At 43.7% G+C, this 22,549-nt stretch overlaps 1 protein-coding gene across 2 annotated transcripts in view; it reads right to left on the bottom strand.

Moving 5' to 3' along the window:
• The window catches only part of DAB1 (DAB adaptor protein 1), a 206,900-nt gene that overhangs the window by 35,031 nt on the left and 149,320 nt on the right, over positions 1 to 22,549 (bottom strand). Inside the window, exons 5-9 of one of the 2 annotated variants that reach the window (XM_088673999.1) lie at positions 6,160 to 6,291; positions 4,319 to 4,438; positions 3,733 to 3,771; positions 2,048 to 2,113; positions 957 to 1,016 (exon numbers count right to left, since the gene is read on the bottom strand). In XM_088673999.1, the coding sequence (XP_088530125.1) occupies positions 957 to 1,016; positions 2,048 to 2,113; positions 3,733 to 3,771; positions 4,319 to 4,438; positions 6,160 to 6,291 (417 nt within the window). The remainder of the gene's footprint in view (positions 1 to 956; positions 1,017 to 2,047; positions 2,114 to 3,732; positions 3,772 to 4,318; positions 4,439 to 6,159; positions 6,292 to 22,549) is intronic. The other variant, XM_088673998.1, reaches the window with a different exon arrangement.

Below are 22,549 nucleotides of genomic sequence, written 5' to 3'. Positions count from 1 at the left end.
GACATTCATGTGAGCAAGGTTTACTATTAATAAAGTAAGTGTCCGTGGATATCTAAATCAGATAGAGGCACACTGGGTAATACGGGCACAGAAATTGAATTTTAGAGTGCTGTCTAATAGAGAAAGCAATAAATGGGGGGGGGGGGGAATGAAGGCAACTGTCCTAAAGACAAAGAGGGCTGTGTATAAAAGAGAGAACATTACAGCCAATGAGTGGTTGAATAAGATATTGATTTTAATGTGTGCTTTATTTATTTTTAATTTGTAGAATTGCTGGATACCTGCCTACTCTGTGCCTCTTGCACACAGGTGAGAGGAGAGCAAAATCCTGTTCTTTGCGCACTAATGGAGAATTACTGATCTGTTTTGTTTCTCAGCAATGCTGTAGCTAAGTCCTTGTTCCCAGGATATGGAGCCAGCCTTGGAGTAGACATGACCGGGGGGGGGGGCATTCTCCCTCTGGGGTACTTTTAGGCTTGGCTCTGATTTGTCACCAATTTCGCCCCCCCATTTTTTCTATGTTTAGTGTTTGTTACAATGCAACATATAAAGTAGTGGGGGCCAATGCGAAATTTTAGCGTATGGATATGTAAATTGTCTTTGTTTTCCCTAGAGTGTGTGCTACCAAAGTGATCTAGATGCGTTAGAAAATTTGCTATGGTAACTGCCACACAAGGGCCTGCATTACTCTGCTCGCCAACCTCCCTGTGATTCCCCGCACATCAACCCATAAAGCTTTTTCTTCCTACCCCATGAAACTACAAAAGCCCACTTTCCATTGGGCCTCTTTGGTTTTCATTCATGGAAACCCAGCACTTTGATACGGCACTACAAAACCTGCAATGGAGGCTGCACAATGACAGCCTTACATTTTTATGTATGTAGGAAGACAAACCTGTGAGTGTTGAAGAACTATTGAAAACTTGTTACTCCTGCTTTGAATGGCATATACTTACACTTACAGGTTGACTTTTTGGCACATCATAAACACCTTCCTTCTTTTGGCTAGTAGGAACCTGTAGTAATAAATAAAAATGTAGTTAGGATTAAGGTAAACATACAAATATTGAGAGATGTAGTTGGTAGCTTGAAGGGTACTATGCATGATCCTGCACTTGTGCAAAACTGATAGTTTCTTATTGTAGTGAAACAGACAGATTACCATAGTCAGAGACAGTCCTCAGAACCCAGGTACACCATAATTCCCATTTCAGAGATCAGGGCCATATGGTTTTCCCCAATATGGAAAGAGACCCATTTATCCAACTGCCAAACAGCCAATTGAAGTAAACAAAACCAACAAAATATATATCCCTCATAAATAAGCTAAAACTTCTACAAGCAGTTGATTTTAATTTTCAATATATATCTAGGCTTTGAGCATCAACCGGTTAAAATATCAATATCAGATCCACATTTGTAACAGTTGATCAATTCCACCTTTTAAAACAGCGATTTAGTGCTTCCCAATTGCTCATGCTAATGGTCTTGTACATTTTGGAAGGTAAGGAGTGATCTAGACACAACATCTCACCAGGCAGCACCCTGTACCATATCAGAAGCATCAAGTGGTAGTTTACAGTTGTGAGTGACTAAACTCACAATACAAGCCAAAGCTTGGTTTTTAGCCAATTACTGTGCTTCCTTGAGAGGGCTGGCAATGAGCTACTTTATACCACTCAAATATAGATTTGTTAATGAGGAGAATACTTAGTTTATAGCTGAAAAGTATGTATATGTATGATAAGTTAACACCAATGTGTCCAACACAAATTAAACTAATACTTTTTTCTATGGTGTACACAATATTCAGGATAAAGCTTTCAAGGCGATATAAATAATATATACCAACATAAAAAGGCTGGGGGGGGGGGAAGGAAAGAAGTTATTAGAGAAATCACACCATACAAATTATATCTGTACTTCCATGAGTATGAAATGGTACACAAGTCATTGGGATAAATGAAAATGCTTAAAAGGAACTTTGGTCTATGGAATGTGCTTGACTGCTGGAGGCAATGAGAACACAGATGGAGCAATTCTATACCTGATAAATGTTTTCTTCTGTTTCAGGCTCACGGATTGGCTCATGTCCAGCCTCAAACACAATGTACTATTACATCAGCAGCAAAGGAGGAAAGGTCAAAGATGAATCAGAAAAGAAAAAAAGGCAATTTGGAACTTCAGAAGAAATAACCATAGACAAGCAGTAAAGAAGCAGGTCCAAAGTACAAGCTGGCTTAGGAGCAATTGACTTTTGCTGAAAGGCATATCATGCAACCTTCTTTTATGGAAGAGAAATAAAGGAGAAATGGAACTTTGCTAATTGTCATTTGACAAGTTTCCTGCTGTTTTCCCAGCAGAGATACAACCAAAGGCTCAATTCTGTTCCCACAGCAGCTACTGGGAATTTTTACTGTGGACTTCTGTGGGATCATAAAGAAGGCCTTGGGCTACTAAGGGTACTTTAAATCTGTTTGAGGGAAGGAGGGAGAATTAGCAAGTGCAATGAGTTAAATTTCAGCTTCGAGTTACTAATTGGGGGCTAATTTCTATACTACATTTGAGTACATAACATTATTATTATTATTATTATTATTATTATTATTATTATTAATTGAATTTATATGCCGCCCTAAACCCGGAGGTCTCAGGGCAGTTCCATAGTCAACAAGATCAGTTAAGAACAAGTGTTTATTTTTGACGGCAAAATTTATTAAAGAAAGGGCCAATTTGCAAGAAACAAAAAAAAATGACTATCATCGTCACCTCCTTAAATTAGTGGCAGGGAAATCTGGCTCATAGCACTGGTCTCAGTGTGGCTATTCCCCGCAACCTGCGGCCACCTGGCCGACACAGGTGTCATAAGGTCACAATGGAACAATGGGAAGTTTAAAGTGAGCTTCTGGTTTTTCTTTTTGCAAGTGGGGCTCCTTGTCATGGCTTATCAGCTAAGCAGCACTGAAAAGAAGCCCCAGTAGAATCAACTTCAGCTGAGGAGTCTTGCTTGTACCTTTTTGAAGCGGTTTGCATTCAAACCGCTTTATAAAATGCAGCTAGCCTATTTGCAATGGCACTCCCAGCACCCAGTGACTTCAAATGGCTTCCTAAAATGAAGTTCTGTTTTATGAAGCAGTCTGAAAAGCAGTGCCAAAGGCATAGCCTTTTCCTATGGCCTTCTGGGCTGATTTATTCTCCCTGTGTGTATCCCCCCCACAAACCCCCCCACCCCCCTTAGTTTCCTTCCCACTTATTCTGATGGAAGAGAATGAAATGCACTACTTTCAGGGCTAGCATAGTTTGTCTCCCATTCCTGGGGTGTTTTTTGAGGATGGGAGGGCTTTGATCCACAGTTTCTTGCAGCAAGCCACCCCCAGTGCCCCATCTCTACTGTCAGTGGGACAACAGCTACAGACCCTTCCATAGCTTCACCAAGGAGGCATATAAGTTTGATTGCCCTCTCCAAGAAGGCAGATCTGAAAAATCTCACAGCCTCAGAATGTCCTCCCAGGTACTAAAAGATTGCAGTATTACTATAATACATTCAGAATTTAGTATTAAGAATACTACCTATAAATCAGTGTTTTGAAGATATTTTATAATTTTAATAGCTGACTTGTTAGGCACCTAAATATTTCTCTCTCTTTTTTTAGCACTGTCACTCAACCTAAAAACTAAACCACATCCATAACTATTTCTGAAACTCTGTTTTTATAAAGCTTCAGAAATTACCTGGTAAACAGGATCTTCTACATCTTCCTCCAAAATTGTCTATCGCAAAGAAAGTAGAAGAGAAGAGACAAAAAGGAAAGAACGTGAACAGCAGGTGTACAAGAGCCAAATACTGAGGAAAGATATTGCACATTGTTCAGTAAAGGAGGGCTAGATATCTACTCAACCTTGCACTGCATATATGAAGGCATACTCTGAAATTCTTCCAGTTTTAAATATCACAAATTACATATTCATGCAACCATTTCGTATGTCTACTGTGCTCAGTTTTGTTATTCTCAATCATTGCCAAATTGTATTATGGCACTACTGATAACAGCAATATTCACAGACAGCAGTGGAACTTACATAATCTCTTATCCACTGAAACTAGTAGCCAGTTACCAGGGCTCAGCAACATAAGATCCACTCATTTAATGGTACAGGTAAGAGAATAAGTTTGCATGATTCAAACTTCCTGATTTCTGTGGCAAAGGATCAGTTTTATTCTTTGTCCCTAGGATGTCTTAGCACAACAGTCCCAAATTCTCAGTAGTTGCTTTGTCACTTCATCATGGTACATTTCTATTAAAAAATAATTAGATACCTGATACACTGCTTGTTCACACTGTTTATCTTTTTGTGCCTTTTTTTCCAGCTCTTCCCTTTGTTTCAATTCATAAATGAGTTGAAAGAGGTCTCGCAAATCCAGAATTACAGGCTCCGCCTACAGAAAACAAATTAAGAGTATTTCAGTAATATGGGAAAGAAGACTAGCAAACAAAATGTGACCTTTCCTAATGAAACAGCTGGTCTTAAAAACACTTTTATTTAATAACGATATAATGGATTCATTTAGATGCATCAATGGATTCTTATACTCTTACTTGTGAGTAAACCATTAAAATTATCACATTGAAATTAGTGTTAGTGCTGAAGTATGAAATCATCTGATCCATAAAATGAATTTATATAGTTTGTAATGTTTGGCTGTAATGCAAACCTGGCAACATTTCTGCTGGAAGTTATTCTCTGGCTTCAAACATTAAGAGATTCTGCTCATGCTCTGTTAATGATCAGTAGGCCATGTCAAGACAAGACCAGCTGATTTGTAAGCACCTGGGCAGAAGTCCTTTAATGTTAGCCCTTTAGTCTCAGTGTCATTGTCATTGATCAATGTGAAATTATGTGACCTACAAAGCCAGCTGCTTTGTTGATGCATGCACATGTTATCTAATTTTAATTTCCTCCCTGCTAATGAAACTATCATTGTTTCCTGGAATTACATGACCAGTCAACCCAACTGAAGTGAGGTCAATTCTCTTGATGGCTTCTTGAGAATGCTTTATGTGATTGTTCCTCCCCATCTATATCCAAATCCCTCTCTTGTTCCTATGTGATGTATTTGGGTGCACAGAGTGAGTGAATTTCAAAGCAACTCTCTATCATGGCTAGTGCTGTGGGAAAACTGCTGGAGAATTTGAACCAAGGTGCAGTTGCTAAGTTGCGGGGGAGCAATATAATAATGTGCATGTAGCAACATTATGAGATGAAAGTGAGTTCTCAGGTGAGCTTTTCCCAAATGCTTGCCAACAAAGCTCCTACCAGCCAAACCAATTCCAAAATGAACCACAGGTTCATCTCAGGTTCCATCTCAGGCTGGAAATTGTATATTTAGGTCCATTTGATCCTACTTATGGCAGACACCTATTAAAGTTTTGTGGAAATGAGTTAAATCCTGGGTTAAATCTACAAGTCAAAAGTTACTGAAGATAGGCTTCCACAGCCATATTGGAACTTTCATAACAATGTCTAGCCTGTGCCTAATGTGACTAAATCTACAGTACTCTAGCTTAACTTGGTTATGCAAATTGAGTTCTTGGGATGGCAGCCTTAGGCATTTTAAAACACTCCCAAACACATCCTTTCTCATTGAGTTAAATACCTTGTTTATATTGGTCTAGCTGCAAACTTTAACTAGGCAAAGGTTCATTTCTATATAAGCTAATTATATTTGCAGATTAATGGTAATTATAATTATGAGCATAAAAGGCATTGCTTATATTTATTAGTGGTTTCTAATACAATGAAATGAGAGTAGGCTATGCTAAGTAGCTATTTGTTTTCCATCGTTTTCTATCTAAATGAGTCTAGGACCCTAAGTAAACTTATTTGTATTCATCTAGTGTTTCCAGTTTAATTAGAAAGGAAAATAATTACTAATTAGAAGGAATACATCAAGAAAAAAATTGAGAAGGGTGAATTGTATTTCTTTCCAAGACTGGTATTGCTAAAGTGCCATCTCAGAACATTTATGCATGCACTTCTGACAGCATTATATACTGCATAAACAATGCTTCCAGGCTGCCCTTTCTAAGCAGCACTGTTCTAGACAGAGCTATCAAACTGAGTTAAAATGCAGAAAATGACAATAACCACGATACTTACTGCCTGGGCTGTTTTTATTGCCACAAATCTATGATTCCCTTCCTTTCCGCACACATATCCGAAGGCCCGATGGTCTGTGATATCCTTTGCGATGTATGAAATTTCATGAACTGCATGATGGTGCTGTAGTAGCTGTTCATAAACAAAAAGCACAAGAAGCACAGGGCATATTTTACCAAAGTTCACTTTTTTACTGAGGCATATAATTTACTTCTGTGAGGATACACCTGAATGACAATGATGTTTCAATAAAAAAGGTATATATTCTTCAAACTATTTTTATTGATTTGATATTACACTTACAACCATTTTCATGTATTATATGCATTTCATCCAGTGCTTAGTGTTCAGGCGCACTTTTCCAGTGTCTCCCAAGACAGACAGATGCCAACAACAACAAACCTTCCCTGTCTGTCACCACAGGTTCCTTCATTGCTACCTCACACTTTCAGGACTTTCAATGTAGAGTGCTCACTAAGGGATACTCATCCCCGCAGGGTTCTGTCCTGGGCACATCAACAGTATAGTGTCCCAATCAAGGGAAGTAATAGTACCACTCTATTCTGTGTTGGTCAGACCACACCTGGAGTACTGTGTCCAGTGCTGGGCACCACAATCTTAATCTTGATATTGACAAGCTGGAACATGTGCAGAGGAAGGTGACCAAGATAATCAAGGGTTTGGAAATCCAATACTTATGTTCAACAATTGAAGGAGTTGGGTATGTCAAGTCTGGTAAAGAAGAGACTGAGGGGGAGATATGATAGCAATCTTTAAATATCTAAAGGGCTGTCACTTGGAAGATGGAGCAAACTTGTTTTCTCCTTCTCTAGAACCTAGGACCTGAACCAATGGATTCAAGTTACCATAAAGGAAATTGAGACTAACCATCAGAAAGAACTTTCTATAGTAAGGGCTTTTTGACAGTGGAAAAGACTCCCATGGGAAGTGGTGGACTCTCCTTCCTTGGAGGTTCTTAAGCAGAGGCTGGATAGCCATCTGCCATGTACAATTAAGTTGAGATTCCTGCATTATAGCAGGTTGGATTGGATGACCCCTTGCGGTCTCTTCCAATTCTACAGTTCTACAAATCTGTGGCTGTTTTCTCATGTGCACTAGGACAGCTTGTGCTGTTAACAGCTCCTTTAGTAATCTTTTGTGCCTTGCAGACTGTCACAGAACGTGTGTGTGTGGTCTGCAGGCTCCAATTACAACCTGCAAGCAAATACACTTAGCCTAGAAATGTGAACAGACATGTGTAGGTCTGGGCAAAGCATGCAAACCTTTTTGCCTACATAGTTGCTCTTGCCTGATTTATCCCTTCAGCTCTTCTTAGTTTTCAACATGTGAAAGACTTTTGTCTGGCATAGAGGAGAGTTCAGGTCTGCAATTTCACTGCTTAATATAGCCTCCTGCTCGCTGCACTGACACATACATGTTTATTTGTGACAAATAGTGCTCTTTCTGCCCAAATTTGCCTTCTATGTAAAAAGAAGCATCACTTTATGTTTAAAGAGCAATATTTAATTAGAATGTTTTTTTGGGAGGCGGTGTCACAGTGGCCGGAGTAGGCTACTTCAGAGTAACGACGCTACGCAGCTCTGCATTTTATTCTTTTATTGGTGCTGCGTATTTACAGTGCTTAAGTCATTGCTATTTACACGGAGTGATGTGGTCAGTCGGTATCAGAACCTCCGAATGACTTTTGGCGCGTCTTTCCCCAGCACAAAAGCCTCGGAAGCCCCATTCTCTTGCCCCTCCTCTTTCTGCGTAATTCTGGCGTTGGAGGGATGGGTCTCCCCCCCTTACTTGCCCCTTCCTGTCCCACCTGGGACCCTGGCTCCGCTACCTTGCCTGAGCCTCGGACCCGACTTCCTGCTTCCCCACTGGAATCAGAGCTCCCTGTGCTTTCCCCTGTGGTCAGTGCTGGGCTTGAACTCAGGAGGGGAGGGACTTCGCGATATCCCCTGTCCCTCACATCCACCCCCCTTCCAAGCTCCCCTTCTCCCCTCCCCAGGTCCCCCCCAGGTGTCGGTGACGACTGGAAGCCTAGGAACTCAGTGCTTTCCGAGCCCGTTGGTGTGAACACCTCCGCCCAGTCCTGCGAGGCCCCCCCTTCCGCCTGGGAGGATTGGAATCCCAAAAAGTCCGTGGCGTCTGAGCTGGTGGGGGTAAAAATGTGCTGCCAATCTGCTTCTGCCTCTGACTGGGTGGATCTTGGTGACACCCATACCTCGTCTCCCGATTCCTCAAACTCCGCCTCCCAGCGCCATGGTGAGCTGCTCTCCCGTGCCTCCTCCTCCTCCCCCTCCCTTTCCATGTGCCAGGGCTTGGGTCTGTGGGGAAAGAGGGCGTGAAATTCTTCCACCAAGAATTCCTCCTGTATCTGAGTGGCGGGGACCCATTCATTCTGGGAGGGCGGAGCGTCCTCCCATGCCATGAGGTACTCCAGGCCCCCCACCCCCCTCCGTGAATCAAGGATGGCCGTGGCTTCATTGAGTTGCTCCCTGCCTCCCCTCTCCCCCCCTCCCTCGGGGGTGTGTTCGCTGTCTCGGAGCCTGCTGCTTTCCCTGTACGGCGACAGCAGCGATCTATGAAACACTGGATGCACCCTCATGTCCTCTGGCAGTGCCAGCCTGTATGCCACCGGGTTGACCTGTTGCGTGACTGTGAAGGGACCCAGCCTTCTGGGCGCCAGCTTTTTGCACCTCCCTCTGGTGGGAAGGCCCTCCGAGGACAACCAAACCTTGTCCCCCACCCTGATGACCTCCCCTTGTCGCCTGTGGCGATCTGCCCCCCTTTTGTACGCTTCCTTGGCCCTCTCCAAGTGTTCTCTGAGCTGCTGGTGCACCGTCTCCAGTTCCTCTGCCCAATCCTCAGCCTGTGGGCCCTCCTCCTCCTCCTCCCCCTCCCTCTCTGGGAAAGATCTGAGGTCGCGCCCGTAATTGGCCTTAAAGGGCGACACCCCTGTGGAGACGTGCACCGCATTGTTGTAGGCAAATTCTGCCAGTGGCAGTCGATCCACCCAGTCTGTTTGCCGCTGGCTGACGTAGCATCTCAGGTACTGCTGCAGAATGGTGTTGACTCTCTCCGCCTGTCCGTTGGTCTGCGGGTGTCTAGCTGTCGACAAGCTGACCTCCACCTGCAGGAGGTTCATGAGCCGCCGCCAGAACCTGGAAACAAATTGGCGGCCACGATCCGAAATAACTCTTAAAGGTAATCCATGCAGTCGGAATACGTGGTCAACAAACAGTTTGGCTGTCTCTTCTGCCGAGACCGCCCTGGCACACGGTATAAAGTGGCACATTTTGGACATGAGGTCCACCACCACCAACACTGCGGTCTTGCCCCTGGAAGAAGGCAGATCTGTGATGAAGTCCATGGACACCACTTCCCACGGCCTGTGTGGGGTGGCTAAGGGCTCCAGCAATCCTGGTGGCGCTGCTCTGACCACCTTTGCCCGCTGGCAGGTGTCACAGCCCCGTACATAGTCTCGAACATCTTCCCGCACCCCTGGCCACCAGAAGTGTCTCATGACAAGGTGGGCGGTTTTGTCCCTTCCAAAATGACCCGCCGTTGGGTTGTCGTGCATCTGCTTGAGGACTGTACGTCTCAGCTGGGTGGTGGGCAGGTACAGTGCACCCTTGTAGAAAAGCAGCCCCCTGCGTTCTGCAAAGTCTTTTGCCTGCTCCCTCCCCCCTCTCAGTTCTCTGAAGATGCGGTTGGCAAATTCATCCGCTGCCGTCAGTGCTGTGAGTTCTGCCTCGCTCACCACTGCTGCTCCGCATGCCCATGCTGACGGGGGGAAAATGTGCCTGGGTGCTGGTGGCTCCTCCTCCTCCATGTACTCTGGCTTGCGGGAGAGGGCATCCGCCCTGACATTCTGCTCTCCCGGGATGTAGTGGATGGAGAAGTTGAAGTTCGAGAAGAACTCTGCCCACCGTATCTGCCGCTGGTTGAGCACCCTGGCAGTTCTCCAGAACTCCAGGTTCTTGTGGTCTGTGCACACCTGGATGGGGTGCTTTGCGCCCACCAGGAAGTGTCGCCAGTGCTGGAACGCAGCGTAGATCGCGAGAAGTTCCCTATCAAACACTGTGTAGTTGCGTTCAGGCTGTGTCAGCTTCCTGGAGAAGAAGGCACAGGGTCTCCACTCCCTGTTGGCGTCCAGTTGCAACAAAATGGCGCCCACAGCTTTTTCAGAAGCATCTGTCTCAATGCGTAGGGGCGCGTCCTGAACCACGTGGAACAGGTTCTGGTCTGAGGCGAACACCCTCTTGAGGCTTTCGAACGCTGCTTGCGCCTCTGGTGTCCACCTGAACTTCTGCTTGCCTCTCAGGCAGTCAGTGATGGGAGCCGTAACGCGAGAGAAATTCTTGATGAACTTCCTGTAGAAGTTGGCGAAGCCTAGTAGTCGTTGGGCATCTTTGCGCGTCCTGGGGCTGTTCCAGTCCAGGATGGCCTGCACCTTGTCCTTGTCCATCGCCAGCCCCTTGTCTGACAGCTTGTAGCCCAGGAAGTCCACCTCTTTGGTGTGAAACTTGCACTTCTCCAGCTTCACATACAGGTGGTTCTGCTTCAGGCGCTGCAACACCTCCCTGACATCTTTCACATGCTGCACTGGGTCATTTGAATAGATAAGGATGTCATCTAGGAAGACCAAGCATTTCCTGAAGAGGAGGGACCCCAGGACGTGGTGCATGAAGGCCTGGAAGCATGCTGAGCCCCCTTGCAAACCGAAGGGCATCACCAGATATTCAAAAGAGCCCAGAGGCGTGAACATCGTGGTTTTCCATTCATCGCCTTCCCGGATCCTGATCAAGTTGTACGCCCCCCGTAGGTCCAGCTTGGTGAAAATCTTGCCCCTGCGTGCCGCTGTCAGGAGATCGTCCACTCTGGGCATGGGGAAAGCCACTGGCTCTGTCACCGAATTCAGCCGTCTAAAGTCCACCACAAGACGGCGCTGTTGCGTGTCTTTCTTGTCCACCCAGAAGACCGGGCTGCCCCCTGCTGCCTTGCTTTCCCTGATGAACCCCCGCTTGAGGTTCTTGTCGATGAAAGCGCGCAGATCCTCCAGTTCCTGGTCTGACATGGCGTACAGCTTGGCTGGGGGTATCGTCGCCCCTGGCACCAGGTTGATCTGGCAGTCAAAAGGCCTGTGCGGGGGTAGGTGGTCGGACTCCGCTTCGCTGAAGACCTCCTGCAGGTCCCAGTACGGCTTGGGTATCGCCTCACCCCCTTTGACATGCATGGTGGCCACCGTGGCTATCGGAGGCCCCTCCCCTGGTTGGTGCTGCATGCAATGTTCCAGACAAAAGTCCGACCCAAACGTGATGCACCTCTGGTGCCAACTGATGGAGGGGTCGTGGCGCGCCAGCCAGCTCATACCCAAGACGATGGGGGGGTCTGAGATGGTGGTGACGTTGAATGCCAGTGTCTCTGAGTGCCTTCCCACCGTCATTCTCATGGGGGGGGTTTGATGTGTGATGGCCCCTCCCAGCAGCTCTCTGCCGTCAATGGTTGCCACGTGCAGAGGAAAATCCAGCTGCAGAAGCTGGATCTGGTGCTCTTCTGCAAAGTTTCTCGAGAAGAAGTTGGCTGACGCCCCACTGTCAATTAAGGCTAGGACTGTCAGTGGATAGCCATTTGGGAGCGTTAGCGTGACTTCTAGAACCACTCCTGCTCTGGGAGGGGTGGGCTGGCTCTGCTCCTCTCTGTGCGGGTGGGTGGGTTGGGGCTGTTGTCTGCTGACTGTGCCTGGCTGCTGCCCCTTGTCTCCTGCAGCCAGGCTTTCCCGTTTCCCTGCTGTGGTGCTGCGTCAGTGGGGGAGGGCACCACCGTTCCCGCCTTTCCTTGCCACTCCCTGCGATGTGGGCAGTCTCTGACGAGATGCTGGGGGGAGTTGCAGAGAAAGCAATTCCCGCCCCTTCCCTCCTTGCGTCTTGGCGCCGCTGGGGTTTGAAAAGCCCGCGCGCGCGCGCTATCAATCTGCATGGGCTCCTGGTCCTGGCTGGCCCCAGGCGTGGCTTGAAAGGGTTGTTGAGGGAGTGGCTTCTCCTGCGACCGTGGGAACCAAGCCCGCTTTGCGCGCGTCGCTTGCTTGTCGTTCCACCGGGATTCCTGTCTCACCCCCACCGCCAGAGCCGCTTTGCTCAGCTGATCCATAGTACTGGGCTTTGGACCTCTCGAGAGCTCATCCTTCACCTCCTCGTGCAAACCCAAGTAGAACGCCGCTTGCATAGGAGGCGATTCCAAAACCCACCCCAGTCTGTGCACCAGCATGGTGAATTTCGCCCAATATGCGCGAACTGTCATATTTCCTTGGCGTAAATTATGAAGTTCCTCCTTAGTCTGGTCCATATGACTATCTGACGAATACATCGTCCTCAAACCTTCTAGAAATTGTTGGACATTTTTCATGCAAGGATTCTTGGTTGCGATTAACGGTCTTAGCCACTCCCTGGCTGCTCCGGTAAGATGTTCCACAATAAACGCTACTCTGTGCTCATCATCGGGGAACTCATTATGGTGCAGCTCAAGAGCATACACGATCTCAGTCTCAAAGCCATGATATTCCCTCGGGTCTCCATTGAACTTGCTTACTAGGGTCCCTGCTCTCCTCCCTGGCAGCACTTGGACTTGGGGGGCCCCTCCCGCCTTGTCTTTCTCTGCATCCAGCTTGCTTTGGAGGTCTACCGCCACCGCCCTTAATTGCTGCTCTCTTTCCTGAAGCGCTCTCACCTGTTCCGCAAGTTGTAGCCGGTCTTCCTGGACCTTCTTAGTCTCTTCTTTAGCTGCCTTTAATTCTCCCTGTGCATGCAGAGTCAGCTGCTGCAGCTCCTCCTGTGCTTGTTCCGCGATCTGCCGCCATTTCTCCGCCTCTGACACGCTCATCCCGGCAACTCCAAAGTAGCCCAAAAAAGATTCGGAGGTTGCTGTCACAGTGGCCGGAGTAGGCTACTTCAGAGTAATGACGCTACGCAGCTCTGCATTTTATTCTTTTATTGGTGCTGCGTATTTACAGTGCTTAAGTCATTGCTATTTACACGGAGTGATGTGGTCAGTCGGTATCAGAACCTCCGAATGACTTTTGGCGCGTCTTTCCCCAGCACAAAAGCCTCGGAAGCCCCATTCTCTTGCCCCTCCTCTTTCTGCGTAATTCTGGCGTTGGAGGGATGGGTCTCCCCCCCTTACTTGCCCCTTCCTGTCCCACCTGGGACCCTGGCTCCGCTACCTTGCCTGAGCCTCGGACCCGACTTCCTGCTTCCCCACTGGAATCAGAGCTCCCTGTGCTTTCCCCTGTGGTCAGTGCTGGGCTTGAACTCAGGAGGGGAGGGACTTCGCGATATCCCCTGTCCCTCACAGGCGGGGATTCCTCTCAACATTTCCGTGTGTTTCAGATGTTGCACATTGCTTTGTATGCAAAGAGACAGCAAGTATGAACTTTAGGTGCTTGGATTTTATATTGTGAAGCTCTACAAAATGAAGTAAACAATAAATCCAGAAAATATCCTTACAAAATCCTTCTGCATCATTGTTGCATCCTAATAAAACTGCAGGGCACTGGCGAACCTGAATGAATTTTCTAGATATCTGCACTTTTTATGTGGGCGACACGCTATGATGAACATTTGAACATCTGGATAAACTAGCTGCAGACCCATTAATCAAAGTGGGTTTACTGAGTGGTGATTTCTGAAGAGAGAGGGAAATCAATATTCATGTCAACTTAGGCAGACCTCTAACTGTTCTTGTCCTTCAGTAAAGGGAACCACACTGACCAAGAAATATCTATCGTTAGATTGATATTGGCTGACATGCAAGTTTTTGCCTTTACAGAGGGCCTCTTCCTTTCTGAAAGAAAGGTAAACCATACCTGGTAAAAAAAAAAATCAAACCTGGAACTAGAATTTCTTACTAAGGATGATTTTCAATGCAAGCAGGACAGACGTTTTCTCGGCCAAAGGACTTTCCCTTCCTGTCCTCCTCCCTGCAGCTCATTGTGTACCCCACAATGTATTTGCTAGGGCTGCAAGGGAGAAAATGGAAGTCTGCTCACATGACATGGGATTTCATATAATTTTGGAGGGGTCAGTATGTTGCTTGGACTAATCACCAGAAAACACTTGTGTGAGTCACCACAGAAAATATACTAACTGGAAGCTTCCAATCATCTAAGCAAGTGGAGACTGGTAAAATTTAGGAGACAATGATTATGTAAATCTTACTTAGAAAGTGTACATTAAAAAAAGTATTATAGCATCATGGCTTCCATTTATTTCTGTGCCACCACATCTCTTATACTTGTAGCTTCTTCTTGTAGTGTTTAATTCTAGTTCTCTCACAAGCATGATATACTAAGTATTGTAATCAGTGAGTTACTTTATTCATTTATTGTATTGTCACAGCTAATATCAGTTATGTACCTGCAGGAGCATTGTTCAAAGTTGCTAAGTTTTTCCCCCACATTAAAAATGTCTTCCACTTCAAAAAAAGATAAAAAATGTACAAAAAGGTTACATGTGCACTGTTTGAGTCATTCTGATTCCTAAACAAACCATTTCATTGCCATGCATAGACAGGTAAAACAGAAAGAAAGCAGTTTCTCTATTCCAATAGAAAGGGTGAAATGCAAAATTCAGAGGACAATAAACATACTGTACAAGAACAATATTGTTCCAGGCTGTGATTTAGGCACTAACCAGTAGGAACAACAACAGGGCAGCAGTATGGATGCTATACAAGCCACTGTGAGCACAAGCAAATCACCAGTATAGGAGCACTTATCACTCATATATCCTACATTCCTATAAAGTTATGTAAAGAACACTATTATCAAATATCTGACAGGAATGGATGCATTGTTCTTATTGTAGACATGAAGGTGATGTCCCTAAAAGTTAGCGTTTATCTACTAATCCTGCAGTTTGTAAATCGACACAAAATATTCACAGAGGAAGGGTAGGAATCGGGGGGGGGGGGCTGGACAACAACTTCCACCAATTCTAACCACTAGCCATTCTGGCAAGGGCTGATGGGAGTTGGGAGTCCAACAATTCTGGAGGGCCCTGGCCATAGACTCTCACTTGCATCCTACCAAATATTATGCCATATTGCCAATAACTTCAGAAATAATAAGTTAATTACAGCGTGTAGTATAGCCATTCTTCATGAGAATTGCATGTTCCCCAGCATATTAATGATGCAATCTTATTTACATAATATAATTGTATTGATTTATTAGAATTTCTTTTCCTGTGCTCAAGTTGCAGGCTTTCTTTTGAATCACAAAATTAAATATCTTCCCCTCCTCAATTGCATATTATGGAGAATGTTATCTCAAGCTCCTATTCAATCAAAGTTCTTTGACAATGCTTTATTGATTGCCAAGCAATGTTTGCAGAGAAATTAAACTATGATCAGACTCCTTACTTGTGGAATTAGACATAAAGATTATTCTGCCATGGAAAAATATCACCTACAATGCTGAGACGGCAGATGGAAACATTTATTTGGGAACCCTCATTAACTGTTGGAAAATCATTACATCTCTAATGGCTGGTGATGCCAAAGTGTTACCTTGCAAACTGTACCAGGCTATTAAGAAGTTAGTTAAGCATGCCTACAGCAATAGCTTTGTCTGTATTTAATTTAAGGATTATTTAGAAAGATGACTGTCAAGAGATTTTTTTAAAAAAAATCGATGAATTTTTACTTTTTTTATCTTGGCATAGGAGATATGAAATATTATACTGCAGACTCTGATATGACAAAACGCTGCTGCATGTTGATTAGAAACATTAAACTGTTAGACATCAATTAAATTGGAAAAACTTTTTAATTGTACATATTTATGTGAAATGTTGACAGATAACGAACACACCTCTTTCCTCGTACAACTGTATGCTTAGTACTGTTAGTATTTTAGTTTTTTTCCGGGGAGCTGAATTGGTTCCTGTTTAACACAACAAACCAGCAAACCCTATTGAAAAAACTCACCAGCAAATCCTTCTCACCACAGTAATTCAGAGTCAAATCAATACACTGAGGAAGAGACAGGAGACCCACAAGCTAAAAACACCAGTATTTATTGATGTTTCTAATGGTGTTTCTATGAATTCCTTTTGCTGGTTTTATTCTTATATGCTGCATGAGAACTTGATACAGAGGAAGGTAAGGAGGAAAGAAAACAGGAAGATGAAAAAGTGCCTTATTTGATTATAATATGGGTGCAATAAGCAACTCTTTGTTAATGTATGGAAAACTTTGAGAGAAAAACAGTAATTTTAGGATATATTTTTGGAAATCCAGATATGAAACTCTGAATGGACCTATCACTGCAAAATGGCTCATTAATTCCAGCTTTTTCATGCCCTTGCTTGCATATGGGATTTGATAGGCTACAATGAAATTGCAAAACGGATAAAATGAAAATTACCCCTTGACATTTGTGAAATATAGTTTAATTACTAGCCCAGGCATAGGCAAACTCAACCCTCTAGATGTTTTGGGACTACAACTCCCATCATCCCTAGCGAACAGGACCAGTGGTCAGGGATGATGGGAGTTGTAGTCCCAAAACATCTGGAGGGTCGAGCTTGCCTATGCCTGTACTAGCCTTTCCATTAACAAGAACAACAATTTTGTTGTACAAAACCCATTTCCTAAGCCACTCTGGGCGGTTCCAGTACGTATAAAAACATAGTAAAACTTCAGACATTAAGAACTTCCCGATACAGGGCTGCCTTCAGATGTATTTTAAAAAGTTGTGTAGTTCTTTATCTTCTTGACATCTGATAGAAGGGTGTTCTACAGGGAGGGCACCATTAAAAATAATCTATTGGAATGTTGAGGGTTTCTTACAATCATCTCTCTGTCTCTCTCTCACACACACACACACACACACTTAGAAGCCAGCCTCATAATGAAGTATAAATTATTTGGAGGGCTAAAGGATGAGAGAACATGGAGATAATACAGCTCTGGCAGGAGTTCAGGATTGGCTCTCCTGGAGTGTTTGTATTTCACTGACATCCACACTACCCCCTTCCACTGCCCCCTCCCCATATTGGTAAGCAAGAGTGACAGATCCAGCTAGTAAACTAGCATATTTACTTTGCTCCACTTGGTGAGCTGCTTCTGCTAAGTCATACTAGAAGAGATTTGTTTGCTTAATGTACTGCGCTTCATCCGTAGGTCTCAAGGCGGTTCAGAACATAATACAAGATAAAAGCACGTGTTACAGGTAGGTAGCCATGTTGGTCTGACGTAGTCAAAACAAAAAAATAAAAAAATTCCTTCCAGTAGCATCTTAAGAAACCAACTAAGTTTGTCATAGGTATGAGCTTTCGTGTGCATGCACACTAACCACCTGCCAACAATGGTCTTCAACTGGACAGTGTTGTTGTTTTTTAAAAAGGAAACCAAAACCAAAAACTAAACTAAGCAATGAAATCACTACAAACAAACACATAAAAGCCAACAGAAACCACATGAAATCCTTCTAATATAGGTTTTATAACCCAGCACAAACACTCCAAGTTCTAAAACACCCCTAACATAGTTCAGTCTGGACATGAGTGTTGCTGGGGCAGAGGAAAACTAAAAAAGCCTCCCTCTCAAAAAAAATTACCGGTAACTGATTTTGACTGGTTGTGTTTTATATTGTTAAGTCACTTTGCGATTTTGTTTCTTTTTTGGAGAAAGCAATTAAGAAATGTAATAAAAATAAACGAATGAATAAGCACAGTATCAAACATCACTAGTGCCATCATTAATTTGAATACCACTTTCAAGCATGTCCTCCCCCTAGAAAGTGCCTGTCTCAGCTCATTATGCATGGAGAAATCGTGTCCTCCCTCAAAGAGGTGAGACCTGGCAACCAAACCCTTGTGTTGTGGGTATGATTGGATAGCCACAACACCCAATTGGTAGGTCCCTTGTTGCTGGGTTTATTCTGACCAATGGGACGCTAGCCAAATGGATCAAGGGACCTATATATGCCAATGCACTTTCTCTCTTGGTCAGTGCATCGGAACACTCACCCACATCTGCCTATATTTAGGGCTTGCATGTTTGACCTTGCTATGCCATCATGTGTCATCTGTCATTGGGACAGGGGTATGGCAGGAATTTTCCCCACTTTGCTGACTGGCTGGTGCCATTTGGGTTTCGCCTGCCACGGAGCAAATCGTCACAACTTGTAAGGTTGCGGATAGGTTCTGGTTCAGGTGATAGGGATGGAGGAATGCTATAGCCATCCCTATGTGAAGGGGTATTCTGTTAAAGGAATCCAGGGACTCAATGCTTTGGTCAACCCTGCGAGGGGTTGTCCCTGTGCCTGAGTCCAGGAGGACATCTGGGTGCAGACATAGCCTGCTCCCGTCTTCCGCCTATCCGGGTGTTCACCCTAGGCTGACCTATGCTGGTGGCCTGGGTCAGCGCTAGCTGCAACGGTGCAGGGAGCTAGTCGAACCAGAGCCTATGCAACCACTCACTTGCTGTAATCAATAAAGTTGTGGCCTAAATTCTGCCAAAAACCAAACAAAAAATTTGAGTCTTGTGCGAATTTATTTAAGGGGGGGTTTAATGGTCTAAACATGCAAAGGGCTATTATGTAGATATGCACAAGAGAAAATGCTCCTTCAAGTAACCTGGCTAGAAGACATTTGCAGCTTTAAAGATTAATGCTAACACTTTGAACTTGGCTGGGAAATCTTCCCGGTTCTCAATTAAGCTTTGTTATATCTTTCCTGTGCAATCTGAAATTTTATTCCACTGCATCACTACTTTTACAGAGGTTTCTGCTCATGGATCCACTTAGCTATTAATTTTATTTTCTCTGTCTCCACTTACACCTGACTATATTGGCAAAATTGAATGGATCTAGCTACTTCAAAGATCTCTTGATTTTCCCATTTCTCTCCAGCTTCTAGAAGTCTGTCATAAAGCCATTCATCCTTTTCCTCACCCTGCCCTCTTCTTTCTTTTTCTGTGGCCTTCAAGTCATGGTGAAATCAATCAAGTTGATCAATTAAGCACTTAGAATGGCCAGGAATCACTTCCAATAAGAGGGTTAGCTTCCATGACAAAGACACAACAATACCACAGCTACCCTGTTTTTAATGAGGGAATTTATTTATTGAAAGACCACAGTATTAAGGTTGCAATTAATACTAAAGGAAACCAGTTAAAGCAGCCAATCTCCCAGTAAAGCTACATAAAGAAAGTCAATTCCAAAACCAAACAGAACACAAATATCAATAAAATATGCAGGGGAGGAATTCACAGGCATTATAGATACAGAACATTTTGCGTTAACTTGCTCTCAGAGCTTGCCACAGAATGTGAATAATTCAGATCTTATTTATTAATCGCTGTGGCCCATGCCCATTTTCTCAATACTCTGAGAAGACTGACAGACTGCCCATCACCTTTTGTTTGAGCTGGCTGAAGCCTATTAATTGTGTCTAATAATCTATGGGTGACATATAACATTAATCAGAGAATGGCTGCTGAAATCAATAAAATTCTAACTCCATTGATTTTAATGGATCTGCTTCAAGTATGACTTAGCTGGCTATCATCCTATTTCTATTAATAGCATTTTCTATAAACAACATCTTCTTCCTTTAGAAAGAAAAGGGGAGGGCAAACCTTCCATAAATGCAGTTCTATGAATGAAACACCATATACCTATCCATGCAGCATATAAGGGAATATGGAACACTGGTCATGCAGATTGCTTAGCATGGACTGGAGAATTATAGCCTCTACTTTCAGTTCCTTTCAGTTAAATTGTTGTGCCTGTTGCTAGCCTTTCCTGAATAATTTAATCTCTTCACATTCCTACAGTCATACCTCGGTTTAAGTATGCCTCGGTTTGAGTACTTTCAGTTTAAGTACTCCGCGGACCTGTCTGGAACGGATTAATCCACTTTCCATTACTTTCAATGGGAAAGTTCGCTTCAGGTTAGGTATGCTTCAGGTTAAGTATGGACTCCCGGAACCAATTACACTCATACCTCGGGTTAAGTACGCTTCAGGTTGAGTACTCTGCGGACCCGTCTGGAACGGATTAATCCACTTTCCATTACTTTCAATGGGAAAGTTCGCTTCAGGTTAAGTACGCTTCAGGTTAAGTACAGACTTCCGGAACCAATTGTGTTTGTAAACCGAGTTACCACTGTTATTTGAAATGACCTAAGCTGCATTTATCAAAAGCTTTCCTCACATATCATATGAAGAGGGCCCATACATTGAAAGAATGATCCCACCACCCGATGCCCGGCCAGAAGTACTACCCCTGCCCTAATATCTCATACAATTCAGCTATATTACTTTATTAATTACAAATGCACATTGTTTTTCTGACTGGGTTTCAAAACACATTTGTAATGCCCAGGGCCGGATTTAGGCTTGATGAGGCTCTAAGCTACTGAAGGTAATGAGGCTCTTTATATGTCCAGCTATCCTTTGTCAACAACAAATTGCTGCTGTTTTTTGTATTGAACATATACTATATGATAATTTATGGACCTAATGGGTATCTAAAGCCATTTGCACATGTTGCCATGCAACCAAGCCATGCAGAATGTAGGCACCCTATATATAGAAATGAGCAAACCAGTGATATTTTAGGGAGCAGGCGGGGCCCATTACTTACATCATAGGAGCCTACACAACACAAAACACTGTATGTAGGTTTTATTTTATTTGTTTTTTATCTTATATTTTGGAAATGCACATCCAGGTTTTCTTTTCCTTTAAATTCTTTTGGGGCCCCCAAGAGACTGGGGCCCTAAGCTATAGCTTTTTTTAGCTTATATGTAAACCCAGCACTGGTAATGCCAAATGCTGTCCATTTGTTTACCTGAGGTATGAAAAAAAATGCCGAAAGTCAAAGGCTTTGCTGAGCATATGCAATAACTTAGGCCCCTTCCAAATAATCATGCCAGTGACATTATTATTATTATCATTTATTATTATTATTATTATTGTTATTATTACTGCTGATGCTGCCATTTTCATTACTGTACATTGCATTTTGGCCTGTTTTTGTAATTAATAATAAAAACATCTTGGAACTATGAAATGAAAATCAGGCTTTATTATTTTTAATCAATGAATAAAAGAATTGTCTTTGGCTAAGGACTAAATCCAAGACACTATAACCATCAGCAACCCTGATGTTGCAGGTGTGCTCCAAAGAAATGACTGTGCAGTTGCTAGTAGGACCCCATTAAAAAAAATAAATCAAAATCCAGATTTAAAAAAATAAAATGTAATGTCAAACCAGGCCTCAGGCACAATCCAGCCATTCAGTTTCACTGTATGCCATGCATTGTCAAAAGAACTGCAGTGGTTGGAGCCTCGGAAACAATGCCCCGTGGCTTTTCAGAGTTATAGTCATATAAGACTTTCAATGCATATTGCGATATATGACAATGATACAGTCTTGCATGTGCCAGTGGCACTTTTGCACCGTTACCTAGAGGACATGGAACTCCATCTGCCACGTTGACTGGTGGCAGCCGCCTGTAAATATGAGACTGTAAAATAAGAATGTAAGAATAGCTCTTCTGCAGCAGACGAAAGGCCTACACTGAATTTAGATTGTTCAGTACCAATGTGAGCCAGATCACCATTGCTTCCATTAATGCCTTTTTTTTTTACAAGGGAAACTGAGGCTTAAAAGATTTTCCTAATATGCTCACCACAAAAAGTATGGCTTAACCAAAAAAGCTTAACTTTTTCTGAAGGGAAAGGGGCGGCCACCTTATTAACTACTAATTCTTCTAGAAGACTATCACATTTGACTCTAAGCCATTAGGCAACTGTGTGAAATCTTGGTGATAAAGTATGGGAGAAATTTTTAAAGGTATTCCTCCCCCCCCCCTCCACACACACTAGTGTTCTCTATGTATCATATAGGAACAATGTCCTAGTGCACTAAAATGGATCTGAGAGTTTGGATTTTCAGCTCAAATGAAACTCAGAAGAGGTGGAGAAGTTTGATCTGTTCTTCAGCTAGAGGTGAGACTTTGATGTAAAGAGTCATGCAGCTGTATCACATACAAAGTCACTTCCTTAATAGCGAAGATTGTGTAGTCTCCTAGATTTTCAAAGTTTAAACAGAGAAGCAGACACAGTTTGTACCATCCTGTCCTGTTTATGAAGCACAAAGAGCAACTACAGATTTCAAATCCTTAATATTTGAGACTACTTTATTGAAAAATGAAGTTATCTCCTAAAAGTCGTTTCATGAAGACAATGTATTAGACAAGGCCCCAGTAGAATCTACTGCATACTTAGGGTCACATTCAATGAGACCCTTTGAAATTAATGGACCTAAGTTAGCCTTGTCCATTAACTTCAACGGGTCAACACTGAG

The sequence above is a fragment of the Zootoca vivipara genome, chromosome 7 (assembly GCF_965207765.1).
Source record: "Zootoca vivipara chromosome 7, rZooViv2.hap1.1, whole genome shotgun sequence".
NCBI lineage: Eukaryota > Metazoa > Chordata > Lepidosauria > Squamata > Lacertidae > Zootoca > Zootoca vivipara.
Note: the sequence above shows the minus strand (reverse complement) of the source record. Positions and strands in the feature narration are given on the sequence as shown.